The 22,201-nt window shown below is 42.6% G+C and overlaps 1 protein-coding gene across 2 annotated transcripts in view; it reads left to right on the plus strand.

Annotated features, from left to right (window-relative positions):
• The window catches only part of LOC133118698 (disintegrin and metalloproteinase domain-containing protein 12-like), an 86,088-nt gene that overhangs the window by 59,083 nt on the left and 4,804 nt on the right, over positions 1 to 22,201 (plus strand). Inside the window, exons 12-20 of one of the 2 annotated variants that reach the window (XM_061228851.1) lie at positions 6,303 to 6,480; positions 9,991 to 10,080; positions 12,015 to 12,210; positions 13,239 to 13,347; positions 13,855 to 14,053; positions 16,032 to 16,109; positions 18,821 to 18,929; positions 19,817 to 19,955; positions 20,379 to 20,487. In XM_061228851.1, the coding sequence (XP_061084835.1) occupies positions 6,303 to 6,480; positions 9,991 to 10,080; positions 12,015 to 12,210; positions 13,239 to 13,347; positions 13,855 to 14,053; positions 16,032 to 16,109; positions 18,821 to 18,929; positions 19,817 to 19,955; positions 20,379 to 20,487 (1,207 nt within the window). The remainder of the gene's footprint in view (positions 1 to 6,302; positions 6,481 to 9,990; positions 10,081 to 12,014; positions 12,211 to 13,238; positions 13,348 to 13,854; positions 14,054 to 16,031; positions 16,110 to 18,820; positions 18,930 to 19,816; positions 19,956 to 20,378; positions 20,488 to 22,201) is intronic. The other variant, XM_061228852.1, reaches the window with a different exon arrangement.

The following is a 22,201-nucleotide window of genomic DNA, read 5'->3' on the forward strand; positions in this document are numbered from 1 at the left end:
TCATGACAAACACTGAAGCATTTTTGATGAGTTTCCCAGCTGTTTGTTTTTCTTTTTTTAAAGAAAGGCACCAATTTGTAAGTGCATCCAGACGTCCAGTGCTGGTTTTTGAATCTGAATCTAAGCCCAGCCTGGAAAGCCCAGGGGCCTGGTGTAGGAAACCAGGTTTGAGCGTCCTTCGCAAAATGGCTCGAGTTTTCAGATCCAGTCTCTTAGTGACTTTGGGGAACGATGGGCTTGTGTGTTTTTACTGGACCCAGCTGAGATTTTTTCTGGACCATGTCCAGGGGAAGCACGGTAACACTATTCTCACTTATGCGTGCATGTCTATTCCAAGCCACCAAAACCGTGCTTCGTCTCACACTCATTTCCTGGTCTTGTCGAGAGGCACTGCTCACTGGGGCCACTGGCTCCGGTATAGGTACTTCAGCCACCCATTCAATGTCAATGGCAAGTCAGTGGTAACAGTACAAATGCAAAGTCAATATTTTTTTCCCCACAAGAAAATGTTGTTGCAATCTGTTTGTCCTTAAGCTGTCCTTAAGTCTTTTCATGCCCTGTTTTTCTTTAATTTATAGTGTTATTAGGACAATACAATAATACTTTGCGGACTAATCAGGGATGGTTTGCATCACTGCTGAGTCTCACTTGCTTAATGGAGGAGCCACACTCCAAATTGCACAACATGGCGGCGCCCGTAACTTGACTTTACGATTAAAACCGCTTTTCACTTGCACATGGACAGTCAGTGGGTGACATACGTAACAGATACTCGGTCCATATGTTTTCAGCAGTCTATGGTGTATTCACATGGATACTGTCTGGAACACACTGGAACAGTCGTTGAACTAGCTTGTTCAATTTTTAAGCTTCTCTCTGCTGCTGGAACCAACGTGTTGCACCTTCTGTAATATGCGTTTTGTCATGCGTGCAGTCTTGCATAACTAACATTTAATTTTATGAGGAACCAGCTAAATATATGCATGTATATTGAATATGTTATTTTAATCCTTCAGTGTTATTTAAATACCTCATTGAATGAAAGCCGTGGGATTGGTAACCACGGGGCTTATGATAAGAAAAGTTGCATGGCGTTTGGTGTTTTACAGTTCATTTACATTCCCCACGGAGTTAATCCTTTTTCACAATACATTCGGATGTCATTTTTTCTGTATGTATTTTATTTTATTTTAGAATTCTCATTCCAAAGACACCCAGGAGAGTTTCATTGGGCTTCACCTAACAAATGCAAGTACATAATCAGCAGTGCTGGTCGTTATTAAATTTAATTAAAGTGTGTTTTATGACAGCGTTATTATATTAGCTGTGGGCAGAGGAGGAATTACATATCCCTGTGAGTTTCTGAGGGCTAATTTGGAGTCTGACGGCACAGTGGCCTGTTTTACACTGTTTGGGCTCCCTTGGGTCTCCTGTCTTCCGCGGTCTAATACAGAAGAAAAATCACAAAGCCACGCAGAATAGCTCATTGAAAGGCCTCTGGTGGGCCAGGTCAGCTATAAACACCACCCTGGCATCCCAGCTCTCCCTTTGATGGGATACTTTTTTCCTTCCCAGAGGATCCCGATTGAGCTGCGGACTTGGTTTGCAGAACCCGTCACATTTTGGCGTCTCTCCGCTTCCGGCCTGGAACACGCTCTCCTCTCTGGGGCTGTGGAGGCTCAGGGATCCTGAGTCTCTCTTCTGGTGACATGGCCTGCACCCTGCTGTAAAATCCAGCTATACCAGCAATCTCCAACCTTTAGCTTGCCAACCAGCCGTCACCTGTTTCAAAACATAGCTTGAACTAGTCAAACCATGTCAAGCTGGGAGCTGGTCTGAACTGGTCAACCAGCTACCAACGGTTTCAACATCAAGCTTGAGCAGCTTTTTTAGGAGGGAGATTCTTGCCAGCCGTCATGTTTTTAATGGTTGCTACGAAGTGAACACTCCGAGCTTGAGATTCCGAACTCCCAAGTCGGAGCTACGGGTTTCCAAGTTCACCTGGATAACACGCGGCATTAGACCCAGTGCACGGCTGAGAAACCAGTGCCGCCCCAGCTGCCCTTGTGTCTTAGCAGCCATTTGCCGAGCAGCCGAGCTCATCCATGTCTTCCTGAAGATAATCCTGTCTGACATCCACAAAGGCCACCAGTTCCTGTAGCCCCTGCCCCAGATTTTCATCCAGACAAAGGTTGCAGACTGAAACAGGACATCAGCCTGAGGGATTAATCACGTTAGCTTCATCCTGACATGGAACAATAGCCATTAAAATTAGGCCTGTAGTAACATTATTAAGTTATTGTGACTGTCTACTTGATTTGGTTACATCCCAGCACAGCAATCAATAGGCAATCTCTCTGCAGAGCTTGTACCCTGTGCTGTGCAAAGGAAAGTGTGTTGGGCTGTTGGTTTAATGGAATTACACTGCTTTTAAACTGCTTTAAATGGAACTGGCTCTGGTCATCGCTGCACACTCTCAATTTCTTCCCAGTTCTTGGAGATTATACTGAAGGAAACAGTCAATTATCTTATTAAGCTATAATAACGGATGAGCCAAAAGTCACTTCCTGTAAGCTCTGTCACTTGGGAAATATGCAGTGCTGCCAAATAAGAAAGTGAATATTATGTGTTTCTATTCTCAGAGGAATATTCTTGCTTGCCATAGCCTGCTGTACTTAATAAATGTAATGTTTCAATTGCTACTTTGCATTGAGCTACCGTGCATTCGTGTTTGACATTAAGCTATTGTGTTATTAGTAACAAGTAAGGGATAATACCTTATGAACAAGTCAGTTATGAGGAAATAATTCCTCCACTGTGCTTCACAGATGAGGTTGTATGGTTTGGTTCATGAGCAGATCCCTTCTTTCTCCACACTTTGGCCTTTCCATCACTTTGGTAGCGGTTAATCGTGGTCTCATCAGTCCATAAAACTTGTTCCAGAACTTTTGTGGCTCATCTCCGTTCTTTGTAAAACGTAATCTCAGCGTCCAATTCTTACGACTGATGAGTTGTTTGCATCTTGTGGTATAGCCTCTAAATTGCTCTCCAAGTCTTCTTCGAATGATTGATTGAGGTATCTTCAGCCCTGCCCTGCAGAGATTGTTTGTGATGTTACTGCCTGATGTTTTGGGGTTTTACTTCACAGCTCTCACAATGTTTCTGTCATCAACTGCTGTTGTTTTCCTTGGTAGGCCGGTTTGATGTCTGTTGCTCAGGATGCCAGCGATTTCTGTCTTTTTCAGGACATTCCGAGTTGTTGTACAAGCTATCCCCAATGCTTGTGCAATGGTTTTCCCCTCTTTTCTAAGCTTCAAAATGGCTTGCTTTTCTCCCAAAGACAGCTCTCTTTTCTTCATGGTGTTTTGTCTTTTCTAACACAAATGCCGTCTTCACAGGCAAAACTCAAGGCTAAAACCAAGAGTAGACATTCAGAACTATGTATTATTTAACCATTCAATCTCAACGGGACACACCTGGGCAACAAGAAACAGCTGTCAGTCACATTTTCCAATACTTTTGCTCACCTAAAAAGTGGGTGGCCTGATACAAAAGGTGATATGTTCTAAATTGTTTAACAAATTTTACCAGGAAATAAAAGCTGATATTTGGATCTGTCATCTCATGTACATCTTTTGACCTCAAACTAAATTGTCTTCAGTGTATAGCAAAGACAAAGCAATTGAACTAGCTGTTCAAATACTTTTGGAGGACAATTTTTTCCTCATAACTGATTGCAAAATGCAAAGTGCAACTCAATAGCCTATAGTAAGATATTTTTGTTGGCAGGTGTGCTATGATAACCGGACTACTTACACTATGCAATGTATTTCTAATTTATATATGTGGTGCACATTGATATTTGTTGAATTAAGTTTCTCTGTGAAAAAAATCTGCACACCTTTTGATCTGTTCTCATTATATGAAAATAATGCACACCCACGTGACACGGCCAATCAGAATGTCGCATTTTCCCTCAGTGGTTGGTTATTTTTCAGGGCCATAGTATAATCTCATTTAATTTAGCAGATGCTCTCATTCACAGTGATTTAGAAGAGGAGACAACAGAAGTACCCCAACCAAAATTACTGTATGTGAGCGATCATATTTCCAAACCAGTCAGTGTAAATGCAAGGGTGCAAACCAATTATGAACATAAACTTGCCTGAACCATAATCCTTACCGCCTTCCTTACCATAATCTGATAATACTGCATATTTCTATTAAAATGGATTTAAAATAATTCAAATTATTTTCATTTAAGCAGAAGAAAGACAAGTACATTTATTTTAAGTCATTTATTTCGAAAATGTTCTTTTACTGAAAAAATAAGTCCATGCCATAGGCTGTATCATGTTTATTTACAGCAGTGTTTTGTCTTCAGCACTCTGCTGCTGGCAACTTTGGATAATAGTGCATGTCACATAAATATGAAAATATAAATACATGAGCCCCTCAAAACCATTATTACATTGCTAGAAGCACAGTGAGCCTGTGATGTGATTTAGGCTAATATCATTACACAAAGCATACTGTATTCTCTATGGTTTCCTGGAACTGTACAGCTGTAATAACAGTCACAGGGTGTTCATTTTAACATTATATGTTAAAATGAAGGCATTTCAGTGCAAACACACTCAAAGGCTTATTGTGGAAACAATTCCGTTGGGGAGCTAATGGAAGAAATGTATTTTGTTTGGTCTAAGAAGCCCTGGTCCCTAATTAAATGCATCTAAGGAAGTCTCAATGGAATTGTTCTTACAACACATTGAGAGGACAATGAAAAAGACAAACTTGTGCACTCCTAATGTAACAGAGTTGATGATGTGCAGTTGCAGGCTGCGCAGATGTTTGCCGGCTATGCAGATGTTTGTAGACTGCAGATGTTTGCAGTCTGCGCAGATGTTTGTAGACCATTCATGCAGTCAGGCCAGCACTGACTGTGGCTGGTAGCGCTACAGGGCTTTGCAAGGCTGGGTTAGACTTGTTCATTGCTCAAGCAATCCCTGTTGACCATCCAGGCACCCATGGCTAGCTCTCTGCGTATGTGGATGACTGGGTCTCCTCTGCCCCCGCATACATGGTTTGTGGCTGCAGTGTGAAGCAAATGGGCTAAATATGTTTGTACATAGCTCACAATTTAGACATTGGGTGGGATTGGAAAAAAATGTTAAAAGATTGACAGAATAGGGGAAAAGGCAAGTGAAAGAAGAACAGGTAATTTTCTTCCTTGGGGCCACTGTCCCACACTCAAACACACACGCACACACACACTTTTGTTGTGTGTGTGGAAACACTTTATCTTCGCAGACGAAACAAATCTGCTCTCTGCTCCTTTTCCTGTTTGTTTATTTCAGTGAATTGGAAACTGCTGTGAAGCGCATTGGACGCCAGCAGACCGTGAAAATTCATTGGAGGCCGAGGCAAGCTTCCTACAGACAGCTCATTCTCGAACCTGCTTTTTTCCGTTGTTTTCTCGACTCTTGCCCAGTTGTACCGTTTACCACTGAAGCGAGTATGATGCTCAGTGGCAGAGCCAGTCTCTCATCTGCTCTGCTCATTGGCTGTTAGGAGACCTAGTTGTCCTTGCATACGCACGTTCTGGAAGACGTGCTTCAACTGTCACGTCTAAGAGCTTGCCACGGCACTCGTACTGGGAACTGTAATCAGAGACTTTAAATTGCACAGAGAATTGGCTGCGAGAGTAGATCTTTCTCACTGGCAAGCAGTCAGTTTGTTCTTTGTTCTGATAATGGAAACTTCCTGGAATAGATCCTTCACACAAACACACACACACACACACACACATAACACTCAAACATACACAAAAAACAGACCCATGCATGCAAACACGGACCCAACCTGGCACGTACATTACAATAAAAAGACTGTTCAATTAAATGAGCTTCAGGCTTGAAATAAAGCAGACGGATTAGGCATATTTAGGCCTGTGCCCTTTCCCCTGTAGAAAGACGCACCCTGTCTGTCCATCCCAGAACGGATATTCAAAACACATTTCCCAGAATCCCTGTGCAATTGAACTAGTGAGACTTACAGAGCTTTTGCATTTTTAATGCCCTTTGACAATCCTCTTTCCTTTGAAATCAATTTCACGGCGGTTTAATTGGTCGTGCGTACCAAATCCAAATTAATCGGCCAATCACTTCAGACTCAATAGTTCTTCTTTTCGCATTTTGAGGTGATTGGAAGTTGCCGATTTAAATGATGAGTGAGGTCAGAACAATCCTTGCTGCTGTCCCTGCTGTTCTAAAACCTCCCCCCCCCCCCCCCCTTTATCGCAGGTATCCTTTTCCAACCGTGTTCAGCAGCTGCAGCAAGAAGGACCTGACAGCCAGTCTGGAGAAGGGCGTGGGGATGTGTCTGTTTAACGTGCCCGAGATCAAGGTGCTCTACGGCGGGCAGAAATGTGGAAACGGCTATGTGGAGGAAGGAGAGGAGTGTGACTGCGGTGAGCTGGAGGTACGAATCCGCACAACCCCCCTGACAAAAAACAGCCCAAGCTAGGTTTTGAAACAGCTGGTAGCTGGTTGGCCTGTTCAGAACAGCTCCCAGCTCGAGATGGTTTGACCAGCTCAAACCATGAAACAGTTAATAGCTCATAGATCATCTACCAGTTCTCATAAGCTACCACTATTAGCTGGTTGACCAGCTTATACCAAGCTAGACCAGCTCATGACCTGCTTTGTTGTTGGATTTTACAGCAGGAAAAATAGCAAAAAGTGGCCCACAACCGTGGAACGTGCTCAGCCCCACTACTTTGGATAAGGGGAGATGGGAGTGGTTTCTTTGACTCAAAACAAAAACTGACAGATGGCATTAAAAAGACTCACATCTGGGTAGCAGGCAACACAGAGCTTGGCAAGACATGGCGCAAAACATCTGGAGTGTCATTACAGGGGTTTTCGTCATAGGCTTTGAGGATAAACAGGTTAGGCACAAGATGCATCGCAGTGACACGCTAACGGCTCCAGTGCTGCAGACCACGGTCAAAGCACTTTACAGTGATGAGGGGGAAACTGGCCTCAGCCACCACCAAAGTGTAGCGCGCACCTTAAAGAGAACTTGGCGCATTCACCAATTTTCTCTCCTTTCAAATTTTTTCTTAGGTAGGAACAACATTTACCAGTAATACCGACCGGTTGTATGAGTCATTTAAACAAGAGCCTTGCAGGGCAAGTCAGCGTAGCTCACCTGGCATACAAAACTCTGATCAAACTTTCAAACTAGGTGTTGCGAATCAAATTTGATTCAGCAAATGTATTGCTTATTTCTTGTTTCAGACAGTATGTTTTCAGAAAGGTATTTTAGTGGACAGTTTATGAGGAAAACAAGACCCACCATATGGTCCACCATATTATTATATTCTCCAAAAAACGGCAGTCGAGCCCATCAGTCTTCCCTTGTTCTTGTTAATCCCATTGGCCATCTACCTGACAGAACCAACATGCAGTACCATATATGTACTGTATTATAATGGACATTTAGGACAGTTGCCTAAAGTTAGGTGCATTTGTTAGATCCAACGTGGCACACCCGTATGAGCCCTTCGTTCGAAAAAACTAAGATACTTGTATGATAAGAATAGAAAAATGTTCTTGCATGAGACCCAATGTTTTTGCCGATTTAATCAATGGTGTGGCAGAGTGCAGCATTGCATGAGAGGAGTGAGATTAGGCTATTTAAACACAGACTTTGTTTGTAGAGTCGCTTCATATTTGCATCAGCGCTGTTTATATGGAGAACAGACAATCTGCCTTGAAGGCGACAATGGAAAATGTCAAAGAACTAGACTCCTTGTTTCTGTCGCAAAAATAGATAAATACATAAATGTTGCACATTTTTAGATGACGATTCAAAATTAACAGAATGCCCAGACTTTATTCTCAGACCTTCTATTATCATACATCTGATGCATCTAAAGAGCCAGCAAAGGCTTTACTTTCTTAAAAAGTTAGCCTTATTTGATGTCAATCTCACCATGCTTAAGATGTTTTACAGTGCCTTTGTTGAGAGTGTTTTAACTTTTGGCCTTATTTGCTGGTTTGGTAATGCAACAGAAGCACAGAAGAAAACCCTGAGGAAAACTGTAACCAGTGCCGGCAAATTGCTGGGCTTTAAACTGACCAGCTTAGAAGAAAGTTACAGAACTAGGTCTCTCAAGAAAGCAGAAAAAATCATCTCTGACCCCAAGCACTTTCTGTGTACAGCCTTCGACCGGTTACCTTCTGGGCGTAGGTTCCGGCAGCCAGCCTTTTCAAAAAACAGGTCCAAACATTCATTCATACCACAGGTGATTAAATCCCTGAATGGTAAGGTCTAACCCACATATTTTATATATATTTTTTTTATATTTATATTTTATATTTTATATTTATATTTGTTTAACTCTGTCTAGCGGGTCCAGCCAGAGCACTACTCTTATTTTGTTATATATGTCGTAACTACCAGCAGTTGTTATAGTGCACCGCGTTTTATTTATTTATTTATTTTTTTTATATAATTTTTATTAATTTTGGACTTCAGATCTGATCTGTCGATGTTATATGTCTGTCTCTATGTGCTGTGCCTGTTTTTATGTAACACCACCAACAATGATTTTCTACCGAAAACTAATTTCCCCACGGGGACAATAAAGTACCTACAAAAAGTTCTTTCTTCCTGTATTTCAGAGAAATGTGTATAACACCAAACAATTAAAAGTACCTTTATAGCAGCTGTGCAGTTTACTTTCTCTGTTCACTTAGAAATATAGGTATAAAAAAATGTCTGAAATGGTTCAAACCCTTGTACCATTTTTGGCTAAGAAAATGGACCATTTGTACTTTCAGGGTACATTTGGGAAATTTGATCCTTGGAAATGTACCTCCTCAGACACTTTTTCTGAGTAAGTATAATTGGAATTGGATTTTTCAGGTTATCTGATTGGTTCTAACTATGAAGTAATCTGCATAATCTGTATTGCCACATAACTCCATGTACTTAGAAACCAGAATATAACAAAGCAGAGGAAGCTATATAAAACCTCCTAAACAGAGATATAAAAAGTGAATCGAAAAACCATTCTATTTAGCCACGGTTTATAAAGTATATAAAAAAAACAAAGGCACTCCTTTCTTTCCAGAATTTTTATAAAACGGGAGTGCCTTGATATCTGCTTAATTCATAACACGTTGGGAAGTCCCCCAGCAGTGCTAAAATGGGGCATCTGATTGGACAGATCTTTGGGGGCTGAAGGGGGTGGGGAGAGGCGCGGACAGATGCGCGGTTTGATCAAGGATAAAAGAGTCTCTCTGCAAGCAAACAATAAGCTGACGTCAGCCTGACAGATAGGAGCCAACTCTTATGAACTGTCCACGAACCGTTCCCACGGCGACCTACCGACACGTCTTCAGCTCAGAGGGCCGTGTGGAGGGGCTCCAGTCCTCACCCTCGGCAGGGGAAAGGGCCTGTGAAGGGGTCTGGACAGACTCAACCCCCCCAAGAACTGTCCCTTTCCTCTCATTGTGATAGAGGCCAAGGAACATCTCTACTTAAGGAGAGTCTTCCTGTGACATCACATCCCCTTGATCTGAATAGCTAGGACACACACACACGTCAAACATTTGCACACATGCACACATAGTGTCGTACACATGCAAACAAACACATGCGCACAAGGTCACACACACACACACACACACACACACACACACACACGCATACATACACAGGCAGACAGATATACACACCGTACACATACACACAGACACACCGTGTATGCTGTCCTTGTACGTTCTTGGGGATGCGCTACAATGACATTGAACTGGTATCCACCCTGGTTTCCAGGGAGGGTGGACATTAACTGTGAGCAGCCGTTCCGCTCTTGACCTGGGGAGATCTTACTGCCCTACCCCCTCCCTCCTGGTACCGCTGGCCCGAACAGCAGGTGTGTGTACCTGCAGTAACATCCCTGTGCTGTTCTTCTCTCAGGAGTGTACCAATCCCTGCTGCAACGCCACAACCTGCACGCTGAAGGACGGTGCTGTTTGTGCTCACGGACAGTGTTGCACAGACTGCCAGGTGAGGCACTCCCGACAATGCGTCAAATTAACTCCAACAGAGCGTGTTTTACTCAGAGCATATGATCCCTACATTTCATTGCGTTAAAGCCGAACGGACCTATGATGTGACCTATGCATAAGTGAAACAGATCTTTCGGGGGGAGTTTTTGACTGACGTCAAATGAGGAGGGGGACGTCAAATGAGGATTCGTGCCACTGTGTGAAAAGAATTTTGATTGGAGTGGAAAGGAACATTTGATTCACATACACACCCACAAACATTTGATTCACATACACACCCACTGGTACATGATGACAGAAATTCTACGGTAAATTAAAACAATTTCTGTGGAAGTGAACTTTTCAAATTGTCTTTAGCTGCTTTACTGTACAGTGTCTCTGGAGACAAAGGCAGAGATACTTTTTTTTCTTTCCCTTTTAGAAACGTACTTGAATATTCTGTCCTTGGAAAAAATATATTTCTGACTTTCAGGCTTTATTTCATCTCAGTATGCAGTATTTCAATGTGCACAAGAATTACTGTACATGGTCAGGTAAAGGAATGCTGGTCATTCTGAAGTTTGTGGAGGTTTCTCATGGCAGCCCTGGGCGTGTTCAATATGTAAATCATTGACTAGTGTTCTGAAACAGAGGAATTTATTTCCAATCAGCACCTTTGTCATGTGATGTGGCATAATGTCATGTGCAGTGGTTTCAACCTTTGGTTCATTACCTTCTGTTGAGTTGACCACTTGCATGCAAGTTGGAGTAGGCACGTAGCTGTTGCAGTGTAATATTAGAAACATTTGTATTTGATATTCTAGCATATGTCAGGTTGTATTATATTAAGAGCAGGATTTTATAAAATACAGACAAACTCAGAAAATTGAACCACTGATTCAATATGACTTGAATCAGTGATGCCACGGGATGCGACTGCAATGTACTGTAGCATAACTGCACATGCTGTCATGATGTCATGCATTTAATATAATCTGATGCAATGTAATGTCATTTCATCAGGTCCAATAGGATGTGATGTTATCTGACATACTGTAATGTAATGTACTGTAATGCAGTCGTATGTTGTGTAATGCAGTGGGGCTTGTGGCCCTAGGTAAGAGCAGTCGTCGGGCAGTCAGAAGGTTACCGGTTCGATCTCCCGCCATGGGTGTGTCAAACTGTCCCTGAGCAAGACCCCTCACAATTGCGCCTGATGAGAATTTTGCCTCACAACATGACAGTAATTGGAGAGAATGAGAGAAAACACTCTTTAAGCTTAGCTATTTTTATTTGCAAATAGGAGAGGTTATAACACACCACTCAGGTGTGCTATAAGTCTCAAAATCATATTTCAAAAACAACTTTCTTATAGCTCAGTTGTCCCCATCTCTGTCCTACACAGGTAGAGGGGGGGTTTGGGTTAGGGAAGACACACAAGACAGTCGCAACCTTCGATGTTTTAACGAGTCAGCCAGGCGGGTGTCTGTGCGCGCACGCCCACACAGAAACATTTATACACACATGGCCGAACCGCTCCAGGTCTGTCTCTCTTTTCTTAAGAGGTTTTCTAAAGTTCCCTGTGACTCAATGGTGCAACAGACACAGAAATAATATTTGATAAAAATAACGTGATCAATTGGCTAGTAATTTTCCATCACATTAAGCTTTCGAATACACATTCTGCAACTTTTAAGCTCAAATGAATCAATCAAACAATCAAATTAATATAAAAGATGAAATAAATACCAAAGACTATAAATTATATAAATGGATACAAATGAATATAAATGAATGATTGACTACTTAATTAATACACAGTGGTTAAATAGGTATATGGTATTTCTATTACAAAGGCATTAATTGTGAAGCGCTTTGTGTAGCCCTAGTTAATGGAAATGGGCTACATAAATACAGTCCAGTTGCCATTCACTGTTTGTCTCTGTCCTGTAGCTGAAGCCAGCTGGGACGCCCTGCCGAGAGTCCGCAAACTCCTGCGACCTTCCCGAATTCTGCACCGGTGCCCACCCCCACTGTCCCGCCAACGTCTACATGCATGATGGCCACGCCTGTCACAGCGTCGACGGCTACTGCTACAACGGCATCTGCCAGACCCACGAGCAGCAGTGCATCACGCTGTGGGGCCAGGGTAAGCGCAACGCCCTCTTCTGGACTGGAGGGCTTAACAGGCTGTTTCCAGTGGTGCAACATCTGCTTCATTATAAATAATAAGTAAATAAAATGCATTTTAAAAAAATGCATTTATTCATTTTTTCCTAATCAGTGAATGATGATGCAGCATTTTTACCTTATGGCATATGCCGTGTCCCTGTCATGTGCATATTGACATGTTGTTGTTGTTGTTGTTTTTTTGTAAATACATACTGTGCAATGCCTACTTCTCCTTAATTGCCCCCTTGGGGATGAATAAATATTTTTTATTGAATTGAATTGAATTAATTCAACTCGAATAGAACAGAGCACAAAGCAACTGACTCCTCAGTTCCTTCTGCCAACCATTTAAAAATACTCATGTTCAGAAAGAAGTAGGAGGAAGTGACTACAATGTAATCCTGTGATGTTTGTATGTATCTGTATATATTTTAATATATAACCATGCTTTCATTTACCCCTATGTTAAACAGCCTTTGCCTTAGAGCCTGCAGTCAGTGTTGTAAAAATGGATAAATGTGTCAGGCTTTTTTTATTGACATGGGAATGCTTCCAGAAATGTGGTCATTTTAGCTGGGCTTGAGATGAAACAATTTGACAGCCCCTGCTGTAATTACATTATAGTTATTTATCTGATGCTTTTATCCAAAGCGACTTACAGTTGATTAGACTAAGCAGGGGACAATACTCCCTGGAGAAATATGGGGGTATGGGCCTTACTCAAGGGCCCAACAGCTGCACAGATGTTATTGTGACTACACCAGGGCTTGAACCACCTACATTCCAGGTCCCAGTCATGTACCTTAGCCACTAGGCTACAGGCTGCCCCACAATGTAATAGTCATTAATTCATTATTACAATGGGTAGATACAGTATTTGAGAAGGTAGAATCAGGCAAAGCGGGTAATCCAGGCCTTGGTGATGACTGTACTCCTCACATTGTGATTGGTCAATCCTGGATCAGCTGATGAAGCTGCATTTTGCATGTCACCCCTCTCCCTCAGGAGCGAAGCCAGCCCCTGGGATCTGTTTTGAGAGGGTCAACTCTGCCGGAGATCCCTATGGAAACTGTGGAAAGGATTCAAAGGGGTCTTTTGCCAAATGTGAAGCACGGTAATGCTGTTGTCCATCTTCTTTTGTGACAATGATAGAAAGAGAAGAGAGAAAACAACAACTCCCAAATGGGTTCATTATACAACGGACCTTTGAAAATATGAACGATTTTGCTTTGGAAATATTCTTGGGAGTTTTTACATACAGTGTTCAGATCTTATCTTATCTGGTTGCAGATGTGATTATGAACACCAGTATGTACCAAGACATTTAAATTAAAAAAAAAATGCACCCCCGCCCCCCCAGTGAGTTTACAAGAGTTTAAAAATTAAACTTTTGAATGCAATTCAATTGTTATTATCTGTTTATATAAGTAGACCATAGACAGCAATATAGTATAATTAATCTGTACCCTTTTTGCTTAGAGCACTTAATTTGTACCCAAAAACTACATTGCTGTACTTTCATGGTACATTTGGGAAATCTGATCCTTGAAGAACAAAAATGTACCTCCACTGTCACTTTATTTCTGAGTGTGAGACTGGCAGTGTGCTTTTTCCTCGTCAGAGATGCACAGTGTGGAAAAATCCAGTGCCAAGGAGGGGCCAACCGGCCCGTCATCGGCACAAACGCCGTTTCCATAGAAACCAACATCCCACTGCAGGAGGGGGGGCGGATCCTGTGCAGGGGGACACACGTGTACCTGGGGGACGACATGCCCGACCCAGGACTGGTTCTAACCGGGACCAAGTGCGGTCAGGGAATGGTGAGGCTCACTGACCGAACACAGAAAGCTTCTCAAAACTTGAAAGAAATGTGGGTCAAGACAGCAAATTTTGCAGCAGTTTGCAGCAAACAGTTGCCTACTTTTTAACTATTTTAAATGAACATTCCATTTAGTGGACAACCAACTCCTTTTTCAAACAAATGGAGCCTACTTAGGTCGAACAATCCTAGCTAGCTGATTAGCTGCGTACATGAAACAAATATTACATTGATTTAAATGCATTATAACAGCATTATTGTCATTTTTTGTTCTTCTACCCCATTGGCAGCCATTTTTGTTTGCTGCGTTCTGCCATTTCATACTGTTAGCTAATATTCACGGCAAACAGAAAACGTTTGATTATGTACAGAGTCCCGTATCACTGTCAGATTAATTGAGCTGAGGTGTCATTCTCGGAAATTTTCAGAATAATCAGCTCCCCTGCAGTTTAATGAGCCATAATTTCAGAATATATATATTTTTTTATACAGTTAATTCGGTAGTTCTAGATGGTAGTCCAGTGTTCGATAAAGGTTTGGAAACTCAACGTTTTATGGTGCCCAAACAGCAGAGACCCTAAAAACTGAACTCTCAATAGCTGTGTCTGTACACCGCCTGGTTTTGTTCATGCGTCTGTTTTGAACCAACATCCCACCAGTTTAAAATCTGGAAAATGGCAACACTGCCAAGGAAGTGTATTAAACAGGATCTTTATGACATGTTGACAGCAGCGTTGTTCCAAGATCTCAATTCTGTATAAAATTGCCTTTATAAAATTCTGCATAAAATCAGTGCTTCGGCAATAGAATGTATTTTCTCTGCGCCAAGAGCTAACATCTGCACTGCATTTCTGAGTACTGTACAATCACACCCTAAAGTGTTTTTTTTTCCTTTAAGATGTGTCAAAAACAGGAGTGGCCATGTTACATAAAATGGCCGCCCTGTGACCACCCATGCATTGTATTGCACCGTAGATGGCTGAGTAGTACAGTATAAGGGTTAAGAAACTGGCCATGCTTTTTACAGGGTTCAATTCTCAGGTAGGATACTTACATTATAAGCCTTTAAAAACCCTTTAATGTTTCAGTATACACTCAGTGAACACTTTACTAGTTATTTATTATACCTATTTTTAGACTTATTAAGTCTTCTGCTATCCACTTTTCTGAACACACAAGGTTTGACACGTGTTTTCAGAGATGCCCTTCTGCATACCACTGTGGTTATTTGCGTTACTGTCACCTTCCTGTCAGCTTATAGAATTTGCGAAAGAGCAGTAGCTATGGACATATGCAAATATTTAATCAGCCAATCATTTGGCAGCAACTAAATGCATGAAAGCATGCAGATGTGGTCAAGAGGTACAGCTGTTTTTTCAAATAAAATGTCAGAATAGGTAAGAAATTAGATCTAAGTGACTTTGTCTGAGCCAGACAGGGTGATTTGAATATCTCAGAAACTGCTGATCTCCTGGAATTTTCACACACAGCAGTCTCTACAGTTTGTAGAGAATGCAAAAAACAAAGAAACAAAGAAACAGTGAGCAGCAATTCTGAGGGCAGAAACGTCTTGTTAATGAGAGAGGAGGAGACGGCGTCACACACAACATGTCAAAACCTCTAAGTGGATAAGCTACAGCAGCAGAAGACAAATAAGTGAAAAAAAGTCTGTAAATACCTAATAAAGCGCTCACTGAGTGTAGATCAGACCTTTATTCGAACTTCATTCCTTCAGAGCTGGATGTCTCCTCCTCTGTAGGTAGTCAGTCTCATTTCTTATTTGATGTATATGATTTATTCTCTTTCATTGTGTGTTTAGCTAAAATGAAGATGCTCTAAATGATCAATGGCAAATCCTTCATTTTATAAGCTACATCAATCCAATTAAATTAATTAATGACTGATTAATTTAGTAGTTGATTTATATCACAGTGTGTATATTTATAATGGTGTCTGACCTCCTTTTTGTGGTTCTGTAGATGTGTCTGAACCGGCGGTGCCAGAATGTCAGCACATTTGGAGTGCACGAGTGTTCTGGGAAATGCAACGGCCACGGGGTGAGTCCTCTTAGTCAAACCACCATACAGTCAGCTACAGGGACACGGGGAGAAGTCTTGAGGGACTGCTCTATAAACACCCCACTTTAAAGATAAGCTGAAATCTAAATGAACTTTTTCCTCAATTTAGTAAATTCTTCATAACCATATCAAGTACTATAAAAGTACTGTATATTCCAAAAAAAATATTTTGTTTCAATAGTTTAATAGTTTTTTTTCCACCCACTTCTTGGAAAATTAGATTTTATAAGATTTGTGCTACCTTTAAGTAAGTTTGGTATTAAGGGCTGCTGTGATCCTAATAGCTTGCCTAACTTGCTGTATACTTTTGTTGATGGGCCCCATGGTCTGGTATCTGTTAAGGCTCTGTTCTAGTGTGTGGATGGGCCCCATGGTCTGGTATCTGTTAAGGCACTGTTCCAGTGTGTGGATGGGCCCCATGGTCTGGTATCTGTTAAGGTACTGTTCTAGTGTGTGGATGGGCCCCATGGGCTGGTATCTGTTAAGGCACTGTTCCAGTGTGTTGATGGGCCCCATGGTCTGGTATCTGCCAAGGCTCTGTTCCAGTGTGTGGATGGGCCCCATGGTCTGGTATCTGTTAAGGCACTGTTCCAGTGTGTTGATGGGACCCATGGTCTGGCATCTGTTAAGGCACTGTTCCAGTGTGTTGATGGGACCCATGGCCTGGTATCTGTTAAGGCACTGTTCCAGTGTGTGGATGGGCCCCATGGTCTGGTATCTGTTAAGGCACTGTTCCAGTGTGTTGATGGGACCCATGGTCTGGTATCTGTTAAGGCACTGTTCCAGTGTGTTGATGGGACCCATGGTCTGGCATCTGTTAAGGCTCTGTCCCAGTGTGTTGATGGGACCCATGGTCTGGTATCTGTTAAGGCTCTGTTCCAGTGTGTTGATGGGACCCATGGTCTGGTATCTGTTAAGGCACTGTTCCAGTGTGTGGATGGGCCCCATGGTCTGGTATCTGTTAAGGCACTGTTCCAGTGTGTTGATGGGACCCATGGTCTGGTATCTGTTAAGGCTCTGTTCCAGTGTGTTGATGGGACCCATGGTCTGGTATCTGTTAAGGCACTGTTCCAGTGTGTGGATGGGCCCCATGGTCTGGTATCTGTTAAGGCACTGTTCCAGTGTGTTGATGGGACCCATGGTCTGGTATCTGTTAAGGCTCTGTTCCAGTGTGTTGATGGGACCCATGGTCTGGTATCTGTTAAGGCTCTGTTCCAATGTGTGGATCAGGTTCCCACGGTCTGCTTGCTAAAACCGTATATGAAGTGTCTTCCTCTGATTCATGTCCGTGCAAGCTGATTAGACTAAGCAGGGGAGCAATGTGGAGTTCAGGGCCATGCTTAAGATGCCCAACAGCTGTGCAGATCTTATCGTGGCTACACCAGAGCTTGAACCACCAACCTTCTGTCTCCCAGTCATGTACTTTAGCCACTAGGCCTCAGGCTACCCCAGATGCTTTGAAAGAGTGCTGTGCCTGTGTACACTCTCCCACGGAGGTTACAGCATATACACAGCTGTATGTGATCGGGCATTCCTTACCTTGGCAGAAAATGGCAGGAAAAGCATAAAAAAACGAATTAAAAAACAAATTATGAGTCATCATCTCCTGCCGTCTGAACAGCGGCTGGCCCTCTTAGTGTGGCGCTGGGATCCAAAAGCTCATTTTGCTAAAACCCACATTGTGCCTTGGTGTTTGAAATTTTCACAACAGGGCCGGGGATTTGGGTGGATAAGTGGGTGTGCTTTTGCTGTTTTATTCGTTTGTGTTGTTTTCTGCCATCAATTAGAGATCAGACACATCTTTATTTCTCTGTAGTATGCGAGTGTGATCATCAGTATCATTGCATCAGCTCTGCAGCATTTTGAGTTATTCGTTCTTTTTTAGTTCTTGTTGAAGAACTGCTGTGTTCTGAGATCGTCCAGGCCTCTCATGGCATCTCTGCAGCCTGGCATGGGTGGTTCTCCACAGCTCTGTGAATGACTAAGTCCTGACTTTAGGGCAGGGCGGAGGGCTGGTTTCTATTCGAGTGGGGGCCTGGGGTGGAGGCCAGTCCCCACTGTGGTTAGGGGTGGTGTTTTGCACAAAAGGTACCCTTCCCCCACCCCGTTCCAAACACGGGAGAGTTTTGCCACCCGGTGGCATGGCACAGACCGTTTGTCCCTGAGAGGCCAAACATGGCCTTCACTACAAAACATCACTGAACGGGTTCTTTGATTTGATTCCATAGGAGAAACCTTTTTTGTTCTTTATGGAACCCTCATGTCATAAGTGTGTAGTGTAAAAACTGATACCATCCAAAGAAACATACAAAGAACCATTTTGCCCAACAAATAAGTATTTCACATGGTTTCTACTGTTTATATTTGAACCTTTTTTTTGTTTTATGTCATCAGTAATCCTGCTGGATTGCTATGACTCCAGAACGGAACATTCTGGAATTGTCTGTTTGGAGTGTGTGCGTGCGTGCGTGCGTGCGTGCGTGCGTGCGTGCGTGCGTGCGTGCGTGCGTGCGTGCGTGCGTGCGTGCGTGCGTGCGTGTGCATGCAAATGGATGTGTAGTGTGTGACTGAATTATGTTCATTTTATTCGGTGTGGTTTGTGGTAACTTATGTTTTGTCACTCTGGACATGAGCATCTGCTGAACGTGTCACGTCAGTGTAAACTGAGCTGCACTCTGATCCTCTGACAGGTCTGTAACAATAAGAAGAACTGCCACTGTGAGGCGCACTGGAGCCCTCCTTTCTGTGATAGGTCTGGTTTCGGTGGGAGTGTGGACAGTGGTCCCATGAGACTGGCAGGTACAGCACCCCGATATCTATAAGACGGCGTTTGTGTGTTTTAAGCACCAAAAACGATCTCTATCCAGGTCTACATGTCCATTCCCCAGTGCCTCTAATGAGCTTTACCAAGAACAGGCTGTTTTAGTGATTGTGTCTTTAAGGCTCATTGCTATCAATGAACCGCTGTTCGGATTGGCTGACTAGCTCCAACTAACTAAAAATAGTCTGTGCCGAGCGCTTGGATTTCTTCCAGCCAAAAGTTGGGCCATGCTGAAGCAAACGAGCGTATTGTTTTGATGTCATAACTTCACAGAATTCCAAACGGCTCGCATTAATGCACATTTTCTTCACACAGATTGTGTGGGTTTATTTGGGAACTGTGCGTCTTGATACTTTCACAGTGTTCTTAGTGTTCTTATAACCACTTCAACTCCGCACAAAAGGGAAATGTCATTTTCCACAGTATGGGACCTTTACACCAAGGCTTCTAAAGTACCGCTTTCAATGCGCATTTAAAGACAGCCATACATTCATGGATGAGTGAGCAGAAATTTGGTATAAGACAGAATAAAAAGCGCTCACCAAAAGCAGTTTATGCGAGGTGCTGGGTCACAAAAACACTTCAAAGTTTGAAAAGGAAGGACTCGCACACGATATACGATTCAGAAAAAAGTAACGTGAATTTATTGAGCCAATGAATAAATTCATGAATTCACGTTATTTGTTTTTTGGAGCGTATAGTGAGTGTCCTTTCTTTTCAAACTGAACAGAAATTTGGAACAGTGAATCAAAACGCTTGTGGAGTCATATAGATTGACTCTCTCTCACTCTCTCTCCCTGTGGGTATGTGCGTTTGTGTCTGTGTGTGTGCGTGCGTGTCTGTGTGTGTGTGCGTGTGACATCAGCAGACGGCAGGAGTGTGACAGTGGCGGTCCTGGTGGTGATGGCGGTGGTAATAACCGCTGGTCTCATCATGTGCTGCAAGAGGAAGACTCTCATTGGCCTGCTTTTCACCAACAAGAAGACCACCATCGAGAAGCTCAGGTACAGCTTACTAGTCTTCTTAAAATTCAAGGTGAAGACAGTGCTTATGGAAAGGTAGGAGGGGGCATTACTCATATTAATGGCCTCTTCGTGTTTGGTGTACAGTTAAGGGGTCATAAATCAGGAACTGATTTCTGTACATGAAACAAACACTGTAGACATTTTATGGACCTCACGTCTTAAGAGAAATGTTAAAAGGATTTTTAGAAGACAACCGCGCAGCAGAATAGTATAATGGTTAATGGTTGCCAGTTACATCAAGCACGGTACTTATCCTTAGCTGTCTCAGTAAATATCCAGTTATATGAACATTTTATATATGATAATCATTCTGGATAATACTTTCTGCTTAAATGTAATGAAGACAAGGACAAGTGGAGTGAAGTGCGTTATTGATAAAGATTTGTCTCTGCTTTTTTCCAGGACCGTGGGCTCGAGCAGGCCGTCCAGCCCAAATCAGCCGCACTCTGCGTACAGAGGCTCCCCAAAGCACCAACCCCCAGCCAAACCCCACAGCTACAGCATTTACAAGGTCAGTCTGGGTCACACTGGGGGTCTGACCACCAACCCACAGTCCACCCCGGATACATGCAGCACGAGCGGTGGTCTCTCTTCAATCCAAGCTCAGCTGCACTCTCATAAATACACACAGTTGAGCACTTTAATAGGCTTTTTTTTTTTTTTTTTACTTCTACTGCTGTAGCCCATCCACTTAGAGTTATGATGCTTCTGCATACCACTGTTGTAATGTGTGGTTACTTGCATTACTGTCACCTTCCTGTCAGCTTTAACCAGTCTAGTCATTCTCCTTGGACGTCTCTCATTAACGAGACGTTTCTGTCTGCAGAACTGCTGCTCACTGGATTTTCTTTTGTCTTCTGCACCATTCTTTGCAAACTTTAGAGACTAGTGTGTATGTGAAAATCTCAGGAGATCAGCAGTTTCTGAGATACTCAAACCATTAGATAATCGCATGAATAAGTAGGTATAATAAAGTAAAAACGTTCCCAATAAAGTGCTCGGTGAGTGTAAATATACAAAAGTGCCTAAAAATGCATGCCTAGCCAGCAATATATAAATTAGTTTGTACCTTTTTTGCTTTATTTCCTTTTTTGCTTGGAAAACATACTCATTTGTACCCAAAGAGAACATTACTGTACTTTCAGGGACATTACTGTACATTTGGGAAATTTGATCCTTGAAGAACAAAAGTGTACCTCCACTGTCACCTTATTTCTGAGAGTGCGGGCACCCTGGATACGGCCTTGTGTGCTTTTCACTGTTTTGTCGTTGCACTCGTGATTGGCTGGCAAGCTCTGTGCTGTCGCCATGGAGAGTGGAGGCAGACAGGAGCTGTGTGTGCCATGACCCAGTTACAGCACAGTTTCAGCAGTATGCTAAAGGGCTCCGCTTACACATTCCAGTGCCTCTTTATTATGTCATCTCTCTTCTGGTGGAAAAAGGAATACATCTAAAGTGCCGTATTGATAACGTTCCTCCGTTATTGTTTGGTTATAATTCCTTTATTGTTAACGTGTTTAGTGAAAGACCCTTTGGAAATCTTTCCACAGTTTCTGTATGAATGCACAGCAGAGTTCACCCTCTCAAATCAGATCCCTGCGGCCAGCTTAACTCCTGAGAGAGAAAAGTGACATCCAAATTATTATTATTATTATCATTACAAGTCAAAGCCTTGGGACTTTTAATTCCCATATCATAGTACTGTGTTATATTATCCATGTCAGTGTCAACGCATAACAAAGCCATTTTAGGTTCTCAATCTGTTGTATGCATCTCGTAGGTCATATTTGATAAAAGTGCACAACAATTCCAGAGCTCTTGATTTCATTGAGATGACTGTGGAGAGAAGAAACAATTAATTTGCACAGCTCGCTCCTTGGGGAATAGTAACGAGGGGTGCGGGGTTTGGACCCTTAAATGAGAATCAGTGGCTTTGAAACTTCAGTCCTGCTGCAATGTCATGAGACATAGCCTATAATGGGCCCAATAGCAGAGTGGAATTAAAGGCATCAGTTAGAGAACTGACACATCTGTTTGGGTCAACCGGGAGAGGAAGAGCTGTTTAAATTGAGGGAAATTAGGAACAATTTATATACTGTAAGAGCTTAGAATGATATCAGAGTTGCTTGTCAGTTCATGTCAGTTGACTATGGTAGTTGTGGCCTTTAGTTTTGGCAGTTGTGACCCTGGTTATGGTAGTTGTGTCCTTGGTCGTGTCGACTTTG

This window comes from Conger conger, chromosome 18, assembly GCF_963514075.1.
Source record: "Conger conger chromosome 18, fConCon1.1, whole genome shotgun sequence".
Classification (NCBI taxonomy): domain Eukaryota; kingdom Metazoa; phylum Chordata; class Actinopteri; order Anguilliformes; family Congridae; genus Conger; species Conger conger.